The sequence below is a fragment of the Microcebus murinus genome, chromosome 16 (genome assembly GCF_040939455.1).
Source record: "Microcebus murinus isolate Inina chromosome 16, M.murinus_Inina_mat1.0, whole genome shotgun sequence".
NCBI lineage: Eukaryota > Metazoa > Chordata > Mammalia > Primates > Cheirogaleidae > Microcebus > Microcebus murinus.
Genome location: NC_134119.1, coordinates 31,068,141 through 31,088,561, shown reverse-complemented (window position 1 = coordinate 31,088,561; position 20,421 = coordinate 31,068,141). Strand labels below are relative to the sequence as shown.

General features: G+C 45.0%; 2 protein-coding genes across 2 annotated transcripts in view; one reads left to right on the top strand and one right to left on the bottom strand.

Annotated features, from left to right (window-relative positions):
* Positions 1–762, top strand: LOC105865918 (peptidyl-prolyl cis-trans isomerase A). Its single transcript, XM_012754918.2, has one exon. It carries the CDS (start codon positions 46–48, stop codon positions 538–540), a length of 495 nt encoding a protein of 164 aa, XP_012610372.1. The 5' UTR covers positions 1–45; the 3' UTR covers positions 541–762.
* Positions 763–1,737: 975 nt separating this feature from the next.
* CHMP4B (charged multivesicular body protein 4B) overlaps positions 1,738–20,421 on the bottom strand; it is a 51,342-nt gene continuing 32,658 nt past the window's right edge. The window contains exons 2-5 of the mRNA XM_012754927.3: positions 6,913–7,090; positions 5,630–5,744; positions 3,832–3,958; positions 1,738–2,607 (exon numbers count right to left, since the gene is read on the bottom strand). Of these exons, the coding sequence (XP_012610381.1) occupies positions 2,543–2,607; positions 3,832–3,958; positions 5,630–5,744; positions 6,913–7,090 (485 nt within the window). The 3' untranslated portion in view covers positions 1,738–2,542. The remainder of the gene's footprint in view (positions 2,608–3,831; positions 3,959–5,629; positions 5,745–6,912; positions 7,091–20,421) is intronic.

Genomic DNA, 20,421 nt, shown 5'->3' with positions numbered 1-20,421 from the left:
GGCTTTGCAGACGCTGCTGCTTCTCGGAGTCGCCCGCTACCAACCATGGTCAACCCCACCGTGTTCTTCGATATTGCCGTCGACGGCGAGCCCTTGGGCCGCGTCTCCTTTGAGCTATTTGCAGACAAAGTTCCAAAGACAGCAGAAAACTTTCGTGCTCTGAGCACTGGAGAGAGAGGATTTGGCTATAAGGGTTCCTGCTTTCACAGAATTATTCCAGGGTTTATGTGCCAGGGTGGTGACTTCACACGCCATAATGGCACTGGTGGCAAGTCTATCTACGGGGAGAAATTTGAGGATGAGAACTTCATTCTGAAGCATACAGGTCCTGGCATCTTGTCCATGGCAAATGCTGGACCCAACACAAATGGTTCCCAGTTTTTCATCTGCACTGCCAAGACTGAGTGGTTGGATGGCAAGCATGTGGTCTTTGGCAAGGTGAAAGAGGGCATGAATATTGTGGAAGCCATGGAGCGCTTTGGGTCCAGGAATGGCAAGACCACCAAGAAGATCACCATTGCTGACTGTGGACAAGTCTAATAAATTTGACTTAAATGTTTTATCTTAACCATCATACCATTCCTTCTGTAGCTCAGGAGAGCACCCCTCTACCCCATTTGCTCGCAATATCCTATAATCTTTGTGCTCTCGCTGCAGTTTCTTTGGGTTCCCATATTTTCCTTATCCCTTCACATGTAGCTGGATTGCAGAGTTAAGTTTATGATTATGAAATAAAAACTAAATAACAAAAAAAAAAAAAAACCAGCCTGAGCAAGAGCGAGACCCCGTCTCTACTATAAATAGAAACAAATTAATTTGCCAACTGATATATATATATAAAATTAGCCGGACATGGTGGCGCATGCCTGTAGTCCCAGCTACTCGGGAGGCTGAGGCAGGAGGATTGCCTGAGCCCAGGAGTTTGAGGTTGCTGTGAGCTAGGCTGACGCCACGGCACTCACTCTAGCCTGGGCAACAAAGCGAGACTCTGTCTCAAAAAAAAAAAAAAAAAAAAAAAAAAAGAGGTTTGAAGACAAATACAGGGGGACAGAGGTGTCATTTCAATACTGCAAATCTGTATGCAGAATTAAGGACGAACATGGACATACCTACTTTTCTGAAGATAGTCCACAGTGTTCATCAGATTCTCAAGGGGACACAAGAGGAAAGAAACAGAGTGGAAGGGGCTGGGCCCAAGTCACATAGTGAGTCACAGCAGACCTGAGATGACCTCTGTGTCCTAGATTCTCAGTCACTGCCCTGCACTTGCTGCCCATGGGAAAGGCCATTTTCTTCAATGTACCAGATGGACCTTGGCCGGTGGGAATACCCATCTCTACTATAAATAGAAAGAAATTAATTGGCCAACTAATATACATAGAAAAAATTAGCTGGGCATGGTGGCGCATGCCTGTAGTCCTAGCTACTCGGGAGGCTGAGGCACCAGGATTGCTTGAGCCCAGGAGGCTCTGCAGGCACTGCCCACGGACCCTGGCAGAGGACACACAGGGATGAGACCAATTCACCCTGAACTGTCCTCACAGGCTCCAAGCAAGGTGAGGGCTGCTCTAGACCCTGAACAGATTTCTAGTAAGACAGGTTCTAGTCTTTGGTTCAAATTGTTGATATATGTCATGGTCAAGTCTTCTGTATGTTTCCACAGACTCCAGTGCACAGCCTGCTGGCTAGAAAGGGTCCACTCCCGAGGCAAATGATTGATTGAACACAACAGCAAAGTATGAAAATTAATTGAGATATTTAATAGACAGTGCAAACCATAATTTCATCTGAATATAAATGTATGCATGTTTTCAATGAGATATCTATCAGTTATCACAAACAGCAACAAGGACCTTAGAGCTATGTTAGAAAACTGTATAGCTGGAACTTAATTCTAACAATCTCACTTGCTCTCAAGAGAACACCATCCATTTCAAATTAGTGTTACAAACTCCAAAAGACCACGGGAGTAGGAGCGAGGAGTGGGCCAGAGTGGTAGACACAGAGCCAGTACACAGGTGATGGACAGAAATACAGCTCTCGAGGAAATCAAAATCAGATGCATTATTACAGCTAAGGACAAGGAAAAGCCTATGGCTTTTAAAAAACGACTTTTCTGCCAGTACCATACAAGTATACAAAGAGATGTGCGACAAGTCAACTGACTTAAAAGAACAGAGGCTACATTTTCAGGTCATTTCAACTGCAAATGGTCGACCCTTTCCATTGAGGATTCAGCAGTGGAGTTAGCGTAGTCCAGAAGCTCAATGTTGGATTTGCAAATACAGTTTATTTTACAGAAATTCAACATTATAAACAGCAGGCACCTCCCATCCCGCCCGCCCCCCTCCCCCCACCCGTCCCACCGGGTGCAGACCATGCTATGCAGAGAGTGAGCAGCAATGTGGCCCTACTGCTTTGGAGTGAGACTGGAGAGCGATGGAACCTGCCTGCACCACGTCCTGCCTGCCCCGCACACACACGCGCCTGCCCACCACGCAGGCCATCAGAGTCTGTCTGGGCGCAGCCCGCACTGGCCCAGTTACATGGATCCAGCCCAGTTCTCTAATTCCTTCATGTCGTCGTCCTCCTCTTCCTTCTTCTTGGCTGTGTGAAGAAAGAGAAGGTTATTTAGGAGGGCTGGCTGTGGTGCTTTTGACACATTCTGGCTGGGAGCTCGGGCTGTGCTGCATGGTGTCCACCTGGCAGGCCTGCCCTTGCAGCCAGCCTCATCTCCGGGCTGTCAGTGGGCTGCTTCTCAGCGCCCAAACGCCGCAACAGAAAACCGGGCACACTTTCTGCAGCACCTCCTCTCCGTCCCCGGCAAGGCCAGAGGAAACAAGGATTCTACACTGCGAGTCCAGCAGGGTTCCCTAGAGGCCTCGGTCCCATAGCATCCAAGGTGGGGGTACAGCAGGAAGAACCCCCAAGAGATCTAATCCTTGCCAACCCCTCACTCCTCCTCAAGGTACTTGAACCACCTGTACACACCTTCAGGCAGCCTGCTGGACAGCTCGCCCACACATGCTCCAGGCAGCCAACTCTATTTGAGGGGCCATTTCCTCTTTATATACAGGAAAGGGAGGTGACCACAACCTGGTCACACACTGTTCCTGGGTCTCTCTCTCCATGCCATATCAAACTGCCTCCCTTTTTCTAGAAGTTCTGTGTGGAATACTTATAGCTGGGGGTGAAATATTATGGGAGAAGAGGGGGAGAAGGAAGAGGAAAACAGAAATGGAACTTTTATAGAACCAGGTCTTTGAAAGAGCCAAAGCTGTTTCCTTCCCATAGGGGCACCTCTGAGGCCCTGGGCTTTTCCAGGTATGTACGACATAGGATACTAGACAGAGGGCAAGCACTGTCCTGGACTTAAACTTTCACACCTTCTCACAGTGCCTGGAACTTTCTCTTGTTTGGTAGCATAGGAAAAAATCATTCTAGAATAGAGGTTCTCAATTAGGGGTGATCCCTCCAACCCCTGCCAGGGACATGTGACCATGTCTGGAGACATGGCTGTCATAGCTCAGGGGCAGTCACTATTGGCATCTAGTGGGTAGAGGCCAGGGGAGATGCTAAACATTCACAGCGCACAGGACAACCCCACCCTCACTCCCCACCCTGCTGCCTAAAGGATTATCTGGCTGTGTCAACAGTGCCAAGATTAAGAAACTCTGTTCTAGAGAGAAACTAGTAAAGGGCAGGTGACAGTGCCTCTGTAGTCAACCTATCTGGTTCTCAATCCTGGGCAAGCCCAGGACCCAAACCAAAGGCAACCAACCAGAAGATCACCCCCATGTGGCATTCTGACTCCAGATAAGAAGTACTCACCGGGTTTTGATGGTAGGGCTATAGAGGGAACATTTGGTAGAGGGACTGTTTCAGGTCCACTAATTTCCAGCAGATTCTTGTCTAGTTCCTCCTGTTCTAGTTCTTCTAATTCTGCCATGAGTTCATCCTGGTAAAAGGAAACACAGAATGAGCACCTCCCTGGGAACCCCAGCCCCTGCAGCCATGCCTCTTACTGACACTGAGTGGACACACACACCCTTCTTAGAAGATCAGAGAGGAGATAAACTCCAGGTTCCATCCTGTGACTCAAACATCCTAACAAGCTTCTACTAGGGGACGTAATACACTGTCGAGCATCACTGATGTATATATCTGGTGTCCCGCACTAGACTGTGAGCATCTGGGAGAGGAGATCGTATCTTTTCATTCCTATTTCATCTTAGAGCTGGGCACAAAGAGTGTATGTTCAGGAATGTTTCCTGAATTGAAATTAACTTGATTAGTCCATCAAACTCCAGTCTGAAACATGAAAGCCCTGGTGCTGAGAGCTAAGGGTAAGAGCAGCAGGCTGTTTACTTGGTTATACAGTGGGAGTCAGAAAGCACAAAGATTAGGATCAGTGGAGAGGAGCTGACCTTCAGGAGACTCCAATCTAGCACATAATAAAATACTTTCAGCAGGGGCTGGTATTGTATGATAAAACCTAAAGAGACTCAAGGTCCCAAATTGCTACAGCAGATATTGGTAGGTGGCCAAGATCCAGACAGATCCCTCAGGGGTCAAATGTAAATGCTCTCTCCTTGGCTTCACTTTTACTTCACATTGGAGTTGTCTGAGGGCAAACCCTGTAAACTTTTCCAGGGCATGGTCACCATTGCCACCCCAGTTCCAAGCAAGCCCAGGGCCCATCACAGAAAGGTGAAATGTTGAAACCAATTGTCTGAAGAGTTGAAATGAAGGCTCTATTACTCTACCTAAGCTGCTACCCCAAACAGGAAAAATGTTCCTCAAAATCCAGATTTCAGGCCAGGCATAGTGGCTCAGACCTGTAATCCTAGCACTTTGGGAAGCTGAGGTGGGAGAATTGCTTGAGGCCAGGAGTTTGAGCCTGATCAACATAGTGAGACCCCATCTCTGCAAAAAAATAAAAAGTAGCCAGGCATGGTGATGCACTCCTGTAGTCCCAGCTACTCAGGAGGCTGAGGCAGGAGGATCGCTTGAGCCCGGGGGTTTGAAGTTGCAGTGAGCTATGACGATGCCAATGCACTCTAGCCCAGAAGACAGAGTGAGACCCTGTTTTGGGGGGCGGGGCGGGTATTCCAAAATTCAGGGAAGATTAACACCACGCCTTGTCTATGTGTAAGTCTATGTCCAGGCCGGGCAGAGTGGCTCACGCCTGTAATCCTAGCACTCTGGGAGGCCGAGGTGGGCGGACTGCTCGAGGTCAGGAGTTCGAAACCAGCCTGAGCAAGAGCAAGACCCAGTCTCTACTATAAATAGAAAGAAATTAATTGGCCAACTAATATATACAGAAAAAATCAGCCAGGCATGGTGGTGCATGCCTGTAGTCCCAGCTACTCGGGAGGCTGAGGCAGTAGGATCGCCTGAGCCCAGGAGATTGAGGTTGCTGTGAGCTAGGTTGACGCCACGGCACTCGCTCTAGCCTGGGCAACAAAGCGAGACTCTCTCAAAAAAAGTCTATGTCTAAGTCTTTGGAGGGGTAAGAATTGGTGATTTCCAAAACAAATACTCCCTGCCTGAGAGCCTTCAAGAGCACATCAAGGGGCAACCTGGGTGTCATTTATGAAGCTTATGTGATCTGTACCAAACCACTCACCTCGTCAAACTCTTCTCCAAACCCTACAGGTTTTGAAATTGCTGTTGAAATCTCCTCTGCAAGTTCCTGCTGGTCAGCAATGTCCTGCATTAACTCATCAACTTTATCGATGTCCCTTTAATGAAATGGACAAATGTCATATCAACTGATTGATCTATGTAAAGAGGGCCTGCAAGGCAGAAGCAGAAATCCCATTCACACAGTCAACTTCCCAGCCACACCCCCTATAATTACTCCCTGCAAGGAATTACTTGTCATTATTGCCTTCTTCCAACCCTTTAAAATAGAGAATCACAGAATCAAGGGGATGGAAATGTCCTTAGGACACAACCTACTCCAACACCCTAAGGAAATAAAGTTTAGCAAAATGAAGCAGGAGGGTCAAGTTCCCAAATGCAAATTAGAAAGCATGTCAGATGAGACCATAGGACTTCTAGCTCCTGGGCCAATAGCTCTTCAAGCCCAATGGCAACTCTGTGTGGGGACGGGAGTATAAAATCACAAATCATAAAATATAGCCACGCTGCCTGACAGGCCCTTCCCATCTACTCAAATCCACTTATGGATCCTCTACTAGCCAAAAAGGCAAGACAAAAGTGCAGAATTAGCCGGGCACGGTGGCTCACGCCTGTAATCCTAGCTCCCTGGGAGGCTGAGACGGGCAGATTGCTCAAGGTCAGGAGTTTGAAACCAGCCTGAGCAGGAGCGAGACCTCGTCTCTACTATAAATAGAAAGAAATTAATTGGCCAACTAATATATATAGAAAAAATTAGCCGGGCATGGTGGCGCATGCCTGTAGTCCCAGCTACTCGGGAGGCTGAGGTAGGAGGATCGCTTGAGCCCAGGAGTTTGAGGTTGCTGTGAGCTAGGCTGACGCCAGGGCACTCACTCTAGCCTGGGCAACAAGTGAGACTCTGTCTCAAAAAAAAAAAAAAAAAAAGTGCAGAATTGTTTTCTATACACTGCTGATTGACACAAATACAAATATGCAATTATCTAATATAGTATATACACATGTACTTGCTCAACCCAGTGAATATCCATCTCAGACAACACTGAAAATACTTTTTCATTCCATGAGACCTGCTTCCAAAGGCAGCAGGGCACATAATCTATTTTAGAGGAAGTTCCCCAAAAGAATGCAAATTAAAACAAACTCAGATGCCTGAATGGGTAAATCAAGGGGTCCGTACACTCAAGGCCACAGTCCAAGCATGAGGCATTCCAGGGCCAGCACTGCCCTGCCTCACAGGTCTCCTTCCACCAGCAGGTGGATACGTACATGTTGTCGTGGGCAGCCTTCATGGCCTTGGCCGCATAGCCCATGTTCTTGAGCACCTCAGTGTTGGTGTTGGCGTTCTCCAGGGCCTCCCGCTGGAACTCGATGGTTGATAACGTGCCATCAATCTGTGCCAGCTGCTTCTCATACCTCTTCTTGCGCTTCAGTGCCTGGAGGGCCGCTGCATGGGGGAGAAAACAGGGTTTCAGAGAGCCCAGACTCAAGGTAATATACTAGTGTTCACTTGAGTCTTCTCCCCAGTTGTACTGGATACACCTCTGTTGTTGCTTCCACTATAGCAGAAGATTAATGATTTCTTCTACACAAAGAGCACACACAATTTACTAAGAAAACTATATAAAATTCACATACCTCAGAAAACAGCCAATAAACAAGGACATAAGTAAAAGCTCACACTCTGGTAACCACACACACAAATTGAAGTGTGGACAGGCACTCAGAGAAAGAATGCACCTTAAGGTCAAACTACCTTAGGTTCAAGCCTCAAGTGACAGACTTAAGTGAGCTATTTAGCTTCCCTGCTGGGGTCATTGAGAGGAGTAAATGAGATAAAGTATGTAAACATAATCACCCCCCAAAAAAGGTAGCTTTATTTGTTTCACTTTTTTTTTTTTTTTTTTTGAGACAGAGTCTCACTCTGTTGCCTGGGCTAGGGTGCCATGGCATTAGCCTAGGTCACAGCAACTTCCAACTCCTGGGTCAAGCAACGCTTCTGCCTCTCGAGTAGCTGGGACTACAGACATGTGCCACCATGCCCAGCTAATTTTTTTTCTATATATTTTAGTTGTCTAATTAATTTCTTTCTATTTTTTTTTTTAGTAAAGACGGGGTCTCGCTCTTGCTCAGGCTGGTTTCGAACTCCTGACCTTGCGTGATCCACCTGCCTCAGCCTCCCAAAGTGCTAGGGTTACAAGCATGAGCCACCGCGCCCAGCCTTGTTTTGTTTTAAGAGACAGGGTCTCATTCTGTCACCCAGATTGGAGTGCAGTGGCACGATCATAGCTCACTGAAGGCTTGAAATCCTGGCCTCAAGCAATCCTCTCACAGCAGCCTCCCAAGGTGCTAGGATTATAGGCATGAGCCACTGTGCCTGGCCTGCTCCAATTATTATTATATAATGCAAATTTAAAGTACCATTTTATACCAACTAAATTTCAAAAATAATAACTATACCAAATACTAGATCAGTTTGGGTTAAAAGGCTATTTCATACAAAGTTAACAACTCTGTAAATTGTTATAATGCTTCTGAAAAGCAACTTGGCAACAAACCACCACCATCACAATGATTTCCTACTGGACATTTATTCAAAAGCAAAAATCCCCATGCCTAAAGATGGTTACTATAGCTTGTGTCTCTATCATAGTGTAAAAGAAAAAAAAGTTTCAGGACCTTCTAAATTTATTCTGTTCAGGGGGAAGTTAAGCCCTGGAGACTGAGTTATATAACATGTTTGCAATTCTGCTTCTTAGATTATAGCTTTTAATTCTCTTCCTTATTGTTCTTATACTGTAAATGGCCAGGCTATCAGAGACCAGACCTCTCTCCTTCCAATCACTGATCTTTGTTATAGATAACTGCCTCCTTTATTGTCCTGCACCTAACCAAGACCAGATGATGCAAAAGATTGTATCTCTCCTGAAAGAGCAAGACCACCTCAACTAATCAGATCATTGTAACTATGCATTAAGCTTTATACGGAAAGATGTTGAAATTCTCTTAAACTTCCCTAAGTTTTGTCTATTGTAAGTGATCTTAAACTTCAGAACACTGACTTCCATTCTTTAGAATCTGTGCTTCTGGGGTGGCCTGTCCTCAACTTTGCATGTGAATAAACTCTCTTTAAACTGGATTCTGACCCATTTGATTATTTTTTTTAGATTGACAACAGAAAACACAACTAAATGAAAAGAAAGAACTCACTGCCATAGACATGAAACAGACATGAGTCTGACTATGTGGCAGACCAATGACATCATCTGTCTTAGCCTCTCAGCATGTTAAGGCTGTAAGAGATCATCTCATTTCAAGGTCCAGTCAAGGTAAGCAATTTAACCAAGGTGCATTTGGGGCAGAGCTGCGGCCAAAACCACATCTCCCTACTCAAAACACAGACTTCCTTCCCCTTACTGTCTCATTCCCCTCTTTTCAGATACACTGAAAAGTATCTTTAGCACACATTTTAGATGGTGTTGGGGCTCAGGACACATCACCCTAAAATATTAATATGACTGTAGGACCAGAATATGTTACCCCCAAATATACTTCTTTGGCACAGTTTGAACTGGTGACACAGAGCAGAGACCCCTCTTAAAGGCCTGCCAGGCCCCTTAAGCATGGAAATAAAGGAAAATCTCGAGTTCCTTTAAGGGAAGTTCCAGGGTACCTGGCTAGCCTTGAACAGTGAATGGGCAACCTGAAGAAAACAATGACTTCCTAAGCAAGGTGTTTTGGTTCCCTGTGGAAACTAAATGATGGTATCTTAACATATGTTCTAGAGTTTTTCAGAAACACCACCAGATGGAAAATGCAGATAAGGAGGAAAACGAGGAACTGAATTCACACCGCCAATTTTAGTTCGAAATTTTCCCGAGGGGCCCTCCACAGCCACCTTAACATTCATTTCCACTAATCTAAGAATCTCTGAATCCACAGATCCCCAACCCCTACACTTCAGGATATTTCATCTTTTTGGGCCAGGCCAATATATAACCTCCACATCTCAATTTGTAATTCTTCCTAACTGAAATGTACCTCTGCCTTTAAAAACCCCAGCTGGTGGCCGGGCGCTGTGGCTCACGCCTGTAATCCTAGCTCTTGGGAGGCCGAGGCGGGCGGATTGCTCAAGGAGTTCAAAACCAGCCTGAGCAAGAGCGAGACCCCGTCTCTACTATAAACAGAAAAAAATTAATTGGCCAACTGATATATATATATAAAAAATTAGCCAGGCATAGTGGCACATGCCTGTAGTCCCAGCTACTCGGGAGGCTGAGGCAGAAGGATCGCTCGAGCCCAGGAGTTTGAGGTTGCTGTGAGCTAGGCTGACGCCACGGCACTCACACTAGCCTGGGCAACAAAGTGAGACTCTGTCTCAAAAAAAAAAAAAAAAAAAAAAAAAAAACCCAGCTGGTAAGTCATCATGGAGTTCAGATTTCAACGTTGGCTGCCTGTTCTCCTTATAGGGCACCCTGCAAATAAAGCCTATTTCTCCTGCTGCAACTTTAGGCAACAGATGCACTAAAGCCAAGTGTCTGGCTTTACTGTGCCAGTGAGTGAACCCCAGTAGCTCCAAAAAGTTGTCCTTTTTAAAAGAAATTAATATCTATAAAGGAAATCTAGATTAATAAAAGTATCTGTATCAGGAAGGTGGCTGCTCCAGACAACTTTAATTACCTGACTTTTATTTTTTTGAGACAGAGTCTCACTCTGTTGCCTGGACTAGAGTGTCGTGGTACCAGTCTAGCTTACCACAATCTCCTGGGCTCAAGCAATCCTCCTGTCTCAGCCTCCTGAGTAGCTGGGACTACAGGTACATGCCACCACACCCAGCTAATTTTTTTCTATTTTTAGTAGAGATGGGGTTTCGCTCTTGCTCAGGCTGGTCTTGAACTCCTGAGCTCAAGTGATCCTCCCACCTAGGCCTCCCAGAGTGCTAGGATTACAGGTGTTAGTCACCACACCCCCAGCCTTACCTGACTTTTTTTTTTTTGAGACAGAGTCTCGCTTTGTTGTCCAGGCTAGAGTGAGTGCCGTGGCGTCAGCCTAGCTCACAGCAACCTCAAACTCCTGGGCTCGAGTGATCCTTCTGCCTCAGCCTCCCGAGTAGCTGGGACTACAGGCATGTGCCACCATGCCCGGCTAATTTTTTATATATATATCAGTTGGCCAATTAATTTCTTTCTATTTATAGTAGAGACGGGGTCTCGCTCTTGCTTAGGCTGGTTTTGAACTCCTGATCTTGAGCAATCCGCCCGCCTCGGCCTCCCAAGAGCTAGGATTACAGGTGTGAGCCACAGCGCCCGGCCCTTACCTGACTTTTAATATGCATAAAAACACAACCTTTACTCACCGTACAATTCCTCCCCTCAGGTCCCTATAACTTGTGCCATAACTTAGTGTTGCCACCCTCCCCCAGAAGCTCTAAGCCCCTATTCCTTTCTGTAGCTCAGGATGCTATATAAGCTGCAATCATCTGACCCTTCCTCAAGCCTCATATTTTGTGGGACTTCCATAAGTAGGTATGTAACTAAATATGGTTTTTCTCTCATTAATTGGTCTTATAGCAATTTAATTCATAGCCCAGCCAAAGAACATAGAAGGGTGGAGGGAAGCCTTTTTTTTTTTTTGGCTTTCCCACAATGATCATCAAAGCCAGGAAGGAGGCTCAGCACAGACTCAGATAGAAGGAATGGCTGGGTTGTATCAGGGAAGCTCTACATAACCAGCCACCTTTGCCATAGACAAAAATGCCAGAGAAAAGACGCACTGGGAGAGTCCTGTAAATGCCCCCAGGGCCTAGGGCTGCTGACCTACTTCCTGTGACTTCCTTGGTGCTTGCTGTGTTGCTTTTCCACAAATGCTATCCAGACACACCCTCATCATCATTCTTAAGCCTGGGGCCAATGTCTCACAGGTACCCCTTTCCCAGGTCCCCTCCAGCCCTTCCCAGCACCCAAGATTCGCCAAGTCCTTTTGAGAACTTGCTGCTTACTGTGGTAACCGAGCAGGGGGCAGTCCCATCCACCTTCTAATTTCATTTACTTTTCCAGCACCCACTCATAGGGCAGAGATCCCAAATCCCATTTGAACAAAGGGACTGGGGATCAGAAAGGCATGTGGGAATGGGGGTCTCAATCAGTGGTCTGCATAACCCCCAGCCCTCCACTCTTCCCCACCACAGGCTCAGAACGAGAGCAAGTGCCTCTGAGACAGTTCTCAAGAACAAACACTGAGATGGCAGAGCTGCCTTGCTTCTCAGTGGCCTGAGGATAGCAGAAGCTTGATAAAATGTTTATGAAACTGATTTTATACAGTCAGCTACATTCCTAGTTTCAAAATAAAGTTATTTCCCTATTAACATCATAGATTTAGAACTGCTTTATCCTTTTCACTAATATATATATATATATATATTTTTTTTTTTGAGAATTCTCAGAGAACATCTAATACATTTTCAATTGCCAGTGACTCTTCGCGTATGCCAATTCTAAATTTCTCTGGCTAACACTTCCACTTCTAAAATCCCCATAAGCAAAAACTGATCTGGAAGCAAATACCAAAATATACCAGGGAGGTAAGCAAGAGACACCCTCCCCACATGAATGAAACAATACTCAAATAATTCATCTTTGCAGACCAACATCTAACACGATGACTGGTACACAGTAAGTGCTTAACGCTTTGCACTCGGATGTCGAGTGTGGATAACGTGGAGTGGATAATGAGAAAAAAGCAAGCGAGTGCAAAGGGTTAATATATATCAAATTGAATATCTAATTTCACCTGTTTCATAAGGTTTTCATATATTCTATGCAGTGTTCTTCGTGTAGGATGCACCCATATTTTATCTCTTGTGCATCTCTGACTCAGAGGAGAAATGATAACATCTGTATTCCTCCTGGCCCATAAAACAGGAACTTCTAAAAAGCACCCTGCTGTGAGGTGTGACTTCTCTGAGGTAGGGGAAAGTGTGCTAAGCAAACAGCCTGACACCCCCCCCCCACGTCTCTTCCTCCTGCCAGGAGGGTTATACAGCCCCTTCCCCTCCATGCAGTGAACTCTCCTGGATGGTGTCTAGCAGGGTCTGTTGATTTTTTTTTTTTTTTACCCAGATCTATTTCTCAACTAGTTGAGAACTCCAAAGAGAAAGGCTACATGATTAATTTTCCCCCTCAGAAGCCCCCAAACATGCTTCATGAGTAAAGTAATCTTGAAATTAGACATGGAGTCAGCATCTAGGTTGCAGGAATATATGTAGATATAAATATTCACAGTCCTTGAACCATCTCCAGTATCTTACAAACACATGGCACAGTGGTGAGATATAACTTAGGGCAAACTCAAGGCTTAGAGGAACCAGAGGGCTTCACAAGTAAAATGGTACTCTTCCTGAATACTGTTACCCTTAAAGTAAAACTTCCTCCATTTCACCCTTACTTCTGACAACAGAAATTTGCTTTTATATGTAGCCAAAGTCTACCCAATATTTATATAAATACATACTGTCTCAATGCCTGTCTTAACTTCTCCAAATACCTCATAGTTTGATTAAAAAAGCAAGTACTAGGTTAAAGAGGAGCTGTTCATCTAAATCAAATATTTAAAAATGAGGCATCCAAAGAAATCCCTTTTCTGCCAAAGAACCGCCAGTGTCATTTATAACACAATGGCTTTAATAATTGAAATCTAACCCAGGCTAAAAGAAGTTTGAGAGTTTGCTTTTAGATGGAAAAAAAATAGTCCTTGGAATCTCCATATTTAATTACGCCTTTGCTGGTTCCAAGAGAGTAATTACAGCAGCAATTACAGAATCTAATAACCAGCTTTATTGGCTCTGAAAGCTGAAGCAAAAACAACTCCAACCATGTTGAAATAAACATTGGTCTCCAGACATTTGCTTCATTAGACCCTCCAAACAGCTATTTAGAGGAAAAATACAGAAGAGATACCCTAAGAAGCAGAGGAACCAGTTGAAAAGACGTTCACTCAGGACTGGAAACTATCTGCAAGTCAACTGTTAGACTACAGAAATCACTTTCAGAGAAGCCATTAGTTCAATACAACTGGATAGGACGTTTCTTTCTCCTAGACAAACTCAAATTCTCTTTGAAAAGCTGCTGAGGAGGGCAAGTTTGCCTGCCCCAGATCTGGGGGTATTCAGTATAGGGGCAAATAGCCCAGGGCACCTCAACAGATGTCAAGAAGTCATAACCACATACCCATTACTAGCATTGAGAGATTCGGGCATGGGGGGAAGGAGGGTCCATTAATATGCTCTCACTAAATGAACGTCTACAGTCCTTTCAAAGACCTCAAAGTCTACAGCTGCAGTCCTCTAGCAGAAGGCCCAGCACTGGAGGGAAGAAGAGTGTCTCTGCTTTCCCCTTTCAGTATAAATGACATAGGAAACACAAACACTCTCCAGAGGACACTTACACACAAATGTAACACCAGGACTCCAGCCTAAGTGAGCATTCTGAAGAACCCTCAGCAGTCTGTCTGGTCACCGCAGGACTACTGGCAGGCAGGGAGCCGAGAGACGCTGAGAGAACCCCGCTTTGCCTGCTTCCAGCAATCACTCAGAAGCTCCTTGCTCATTTTGCCCGTGAATAAATCTCAGATGTCCAGGTTATCCTCATAGCCAGAAGCACACGTGGCCCTCAAGCCACTAGTCACTAGTTGCTGGACAGGCGAAGGGGTAGGGGGATGTCATCTGCCCTGTGTGTGTTGCAAGAAAGGACCCAAAGTCAAAATAAAACAGTTAACCACCAATGTCAAAGAAACCCTGGTTATTATCAGTAACCATCCCTGCACCACATGGAATCAGAGATTCCACCAAACCTTGCCCAAGTAAGAGTTACAATCTTGGCATCACAAGCAGAGGGGGCTCAAAGGACTCTCAGAGATACTGAAGTCCAATCCCTCCCATTAGATAACTGAGAAAAACAATGCCCAGAAAAGGTGGCACAGCTTGCCAGGACCCCACAGTGAGTCAGAGGAAGAATCAGGACTAGAACCCAGGGCTCCAGCCCAGGGCTCTTTCTACCATCTCAAGTCTGTTATCTCCAAATTAAATTGCTATAAATAAACCAGCAGTTCCCCCTGCCACAAGGAAAACAGTCTGCCTGACGCTCTTTCATCCAATTTCCAAACTCTGCCCTTTGCAAACTCCATTTAAAAGCTCATGCTGACAGATGAAAAGAACTGGAAAGTTACCCAATTTGCTTTCCTGAATCCCCATTTAGAAGAAAAAGAAAAAAGAATGGAAAAGAGGTGCTAATCTGCCTGAGTTGAGAGTACCTTCCCCAAATGAGTGCTGTTGACACTGCATGCAGTTTCAGAAGACAGGGCAGGGATGGACTCTCATTTCTCTATCCTGTGTAAGGGTGGCTAGGACAGCATGGACCTACAGAAAGTTCTCAGAAACCCAAATGCACCTTGGAAGCCCAGACAGGCTATTTCATGTCCATCATTGCTCAGTGTCTCAGACTCACCTGCAGGACACAGGACCTCATTCTGCAAAAGCCTTGGAATGTTGTTCCTGACCTTGCTGTATTTATTCCACACAGCTGAAGAGCTCAGGCTAGAGGTGCAGAAAGCGTTTTTCAGAGGAGCCTCCTTCTCTGTGATGTATCTCCTTATTCCCCCAATTTGCTCTCCATGGCCTGGAGCTAATGCACTCCACTTAGAGATGGTAAAATAAGTACTTGTGTATGACCAGGAAATCGGAGTCTGAAACCCTGCTGACTTCATTAGCAAACACACAGGGAGTACAGTACTCACTGTGAGGGAAAATTCTAGAGAGAAAGAAAGGAGCCCCTTATCTGTTTAACAGGGATGAAAGAAAGAAGTCCCATAATCAACAACCTGACAGAATATCAAACTGCTTCGAAAGCATTTAAACAGCAAATACAAAGTGTGTTCTGTAAAAGGCATGATAAAACACCTCCACAGTCAAACAAGCTTAGGAAATGCTGGGTCACATTTAGTTATAATGGTCATTTAGGGAATCCAGTTGTTCAACTTAAGAGTTTCAGCTCTACCATCAAGTAACCCTAAGCAAATTAACTTTACTAATCTTCATGATGATAATAATAATACCCACATCATAGGGTTATTAGGATTAAAGTGAGATATGGATGTAAGGCACAGGGCATAAGTGCTAAGTAAATGTTGGTCACTGGTATTATTAACTCAGACTTCTCAGAGTTCTCAGAGTCTACTTTAATAGAAAGAGAACACCAACACTCCACTGGCCAGCAAGAAAAAAGAAAACAGGCCGGGCGCAGTGGCTCACGCCTGTAATCCTAGCACTCTGGGAGGCCAAGGTGAGTGGATCATTCAAGGTCAGGAGTTCAAAACCAGCCTGAGCAAGAGCAAGACCTGGTCTCTACTAAAAATAGAAAGAAATTAATTGGCCAACTAAAAATATATAGAAAAAATTAGCCGGGCATGGTGCACATGCCCATAGGCCCAGCTACTCAGGAGGCTGAGGCAGTAGGATTGGTTAAGCCAAGGAGTTTGAGGTTGCTGTGAGCTAGGCTGACGCCATGGCACTCTAGCCTGGACAACAGAGTAAGACTCTGTCTCAAACAAAACAAAACAAAACAAAACAAAACAAAACAAAAACCCCACAACACATACATACACCAACATCTGCAAAACACAGCTTGAGAAAACCAATTTAAAACCACTTCATTATTTGGCCAATGCCAGCGTCCATCAATCTCTGTCCTTGGCTGATGCCTAACAGCACTGGGGCACAGACAAAATAATTTGAGGTTGGTACCAGAAGACCAGGTCAGAATCCCCACTGTGACACTAGATAAGCATCAGTAAATTATTTCACATCTCTGAATGTGTTTTGTCAGATGCAAAAAGGGGGTGATACCACTACCCCAAGGACAGATAAGATAATCTCTATGAAAACACTCAACTAATGTGAGCATTCTCTCCATCTTGCCTGTTTCATTCCTCCTTTGCCTCTCTTTCCTTGTCTGTGTCCAACATTCTCTCTGGGGATCTCTGGATCTTCCTGCTCCTGTCCTGTCCCATCTCCTAACCCAGTGTGTTCCTCTAAGAATGAGTATATGGTAAAAATATAATATATAACGGCAGCTAACATTTACGAAGGGCTTTCTGGGTGCCAGGCACCATCATTGGTACTTTACATGCTTACTGGCTCTTCCCAACAACCTTATGGGGTAAGTACTGCTACTATCTCATTTGAAAGATCAGGATATTGAGGCTCAAAGAGAGTTTATCACCTATCCAAGTCATACAGTTAGGTAGTGACAGGCCTGGATCAAAGCCTGGATGCCTATCTGCAAAGGGCATGTTCTTTCTCCATGGAGGAACATCTACCCTGCACCAAGCAGTGTGCTGGGCCTGCTTCTGCCTGAGCCCAGGGATCTGGGAGCCTCCAGTGCCTTCCCCACCCCCGGATTCCACAAGCTAGCAGTCTGGCACAAAGGGCATCTAGGGGGCAGCCCAGTCTGCTCAGAAACCCTCTATTAACTGGTAATCCATGAGGCTAGGCAGTCAAAGCCTCTGACTAGAAAAAACATTTTTTCTAGTGGATTTAAAATTAGTTAAAAGCACATGTGATAAAATACAACCATTGTATCTTCCCCTACACTTAGGCTGATGATTCTACATAGCTGAGTTCACAGGGAGTTTTTTCCCATGTTTTAAATAATAAATGTCTTCCTCATACCTGTCCTGTGTCTCCCCTCGACCATAAGCTACTCAAGAGTGGAATCTACATCTCTGTGCCACTAGCGGCACTGAGATAGGGAGAAGGAAGGAGGCACTCCTTAATACCCAACTTGGTCCTGTCATTTCTTTATCTGTCAATGTTCTCTGTCCTCTCACCCCATAATGGCCTCTAGATCTTTTTTTTTTTTTTTTGAGACAGAGTGTTGCTCTGTCACCCCAGGTAAAGTATAATGGTGTCATCATAGGTCACTATAACGTCAAATTCTTGGGCTTAAGTGATCCCCCTGCCTCAGCCTCCTGAGTAGCTGGAATTACAGGTGTGCAACACGAACCCCAGCTTAAATTTTCTATTTTTATAATAGTAGAGAGGGGATCTTACTCTTGCTCAGGCTGGTCTCGAACTCCTGAGTTCAAGCAATCCTCCTGCCTCAGCCTCCCAGAGTGCTAGGATTACAGGCATGAGCCACTGTACCACTTGACATTAATCTTAGATCTGGAGGAAACTGCTAGGACTTATTGGTACAGCAGTTAAGGTTATGGCCAATTTAAAGATAGGCAACTAGGCCGGGCGCGGTGGCTCAAGCATGTAATCCTAGCACTCTGGGAGGCCAAGGCGGGCGGACTGCTCGAGGTCAGGAATTCCAAACCAGCCTGAGCAAGAGCAAGACCCCCGTCTCTACTATAAATAGAAAGAAATTAATTGGCCAACTAATATATATAGAAAAAACTAGCCGGGCATGGTGGCACATGCCTGAAGTCCCAGCTACTTGGGAGGCTGAGGCAGTAGGATTGCTTGAGCACAGGAGTTTGAGGTTGCTGTGAGCTAGGCTGATGCCACAGCACTCACTCTAGCTTGGGCAACAAAGTGAGACTCTGTCTCAAATAAATAAATAAATAAGATAGGCAACTAAAGTCACAACTTTAGTTGTGGTTCAACAACTTGCTCAAGGTCACAAAGTTAGAGGTAATGGACAAGAAATCCAAGCCAGGTCTCCTGAACAGATAATGCTCCTTCCACTACTCCAGGACAGGCTTGTGTCTAGATGCAAGCCAAAACACAGGTTCTGTGATCCTGGATCTGGCTTCCAGTTCTAACTCTGCCATGACTAAATTATGTCGCTGAGCAGGGCCTGTCACTTTTAGGGCCTCAGACTCTTCACCAAAGATATGGGAAGGGTGGATTAGATGTTCTCCCTAGGTCTTTCTCCAGCTCCAACAATATATGAACCCATATAGTTCTGAGATTTCCAGTAATTGGATTGAAACAAACACAAAAGGCTTTTTTTCTGGTTGACCCTGTGTGATCCTGAAAATATAATGTCCATATACTCCATTTCCCAGGTATTTCACACAATCAAGTTCTCCTCGTCCAATAAAATTAGCAGCCTCTCTTATTTTAACTGGTTTTACAAACTGAGTAAGAAAGATCAGAGACTCCCTCTAGCCTCTGAACCCTGCTGCTCCAGCTGGGCAGAGAGAAATTAGTACTTAGATCCAATGTTTGCCACAAATGTCACTCAGGAAGCAGAGGTCACTATAGTTAGAATGTGAACCCAGATGCCCTCACCCTCCACCTCTTCCCAAGTTTTGGCACTGGTAGCCTTCTCTCTCTGAAATTCCTCTCCCCCGCCAGCCCTGGGGATCCCCCTAGCTTAGAAGTCTCCAACCTTTTTGGCACCAAGGACCAGTTTCATGGAAGACAATTTTTCAGCCACTCCCCAGCACTAGCATTAGATTCTCATAAAGAGCCCGCAACCTAGGTCCCTAGATCCCTCACATGCAGTTTACGATAGGGTTCATCAAATAGAATGCCACTGCTGATCTGACAGGGGGCAGAGTTCAGGAGGTTATGTGAACATGGGGAGCGGCTGTAAATACAGATGAAGGTTTGCTTGCTCTAAGCAGCTCACCTCCTGCTGTGTGACCTATATTGATCCCTGGCCTGGGAGTTGGGACCACAGCCCTAGCTGGCTCCCCTGCCCCAACAGCCACTTCTCCTTGAGCTTTTTTCTAGGACCTTTCCCTCCTCTTCTCAATTCCTAATGGTTGGAGCTTAAACCTTGATCCTGGATTCTTTTTTCTCATATACTAACCTGAGCTAACACCTGTTCAGAGCCTTGTATTTTGTTCTTTTATTTTGAAAATGAAGAATTAGTCTTATCAGTCATTTTAGAGATGAGGAGATTTAAGCCACAGACAGATTAAGTAACTTGCTAAATTCTCAAAGCTTATGAATAACCAACTGGCAGAGCCAGGATTCAAATCCACAATCCTCCTTCTGCTTCTAGCCAAGATAGATGGTAGGGACCAGATTTTACCCCTCACCAAAGATAAATGAAATGTTTTTTGAGACACTGGACATATCAGGCAAAAAAGGACAATGATCCCTAAGAGCTAAGAAATAAACAAGGTGAACCCTATGATCATCCTCAGTTTATTGCTCTGAGAGTTTCCTAGCCAAGGTGCAGGGATAAAAAATACAGGCAGAGCCCAGCAGACTTCCTGAACTGATGAGATAGAGCTGAGAGTCTGAGGAGACCAAAGCTGAGGCATTTACAAGAAAGAGTACCAGAGGTGACAGCTACAGAGAAAGAGAACCCTGGAGAGCTGCAGAGGGTCTGTCAAGTATTTAGCAGAATGCTGATCAGCACACGTGTGTGAAGATGCCCAAGACCAGGGAAAGAACCACTCAAAAGCATGACAGAGAATAGTACTAAGTGCTCACTTGGGGCCAGTTACAGTGCCTGTTCCTTCGCCAGATTAGAAAATCTCACAATTCACAGTTCTTCAGAGGGGTCTTGTCTCGATATTAGGGAATAACTAAGCCTATACTAGATAAACACTGCCTAACAATTTAGACCCAAGACCCAAAAGGACAAACTGTTACAAAGGAAATTGTGCTCAAAACAAAGGTAAAGAATATTTATAGGAATATAAAAATATCCAGTATCCAATAAGGTAAAATTTACATTTGACGTCCAATAAAAAATTACCAGGCATGCAGAGAAATGGGTAAATAATACCTACAATGTAGAGAAAAATTAACAAATTGCA

What these genes read in the sequence shown, in the direction of transcription:
- LOC105865918 (XM_012754918.2), top strand. Translation starts at nt 46, where the DNA reads ATGGTCAACCCCACCGTGTTCTTCGATATTGCCGTCGACGGCGAGCCC.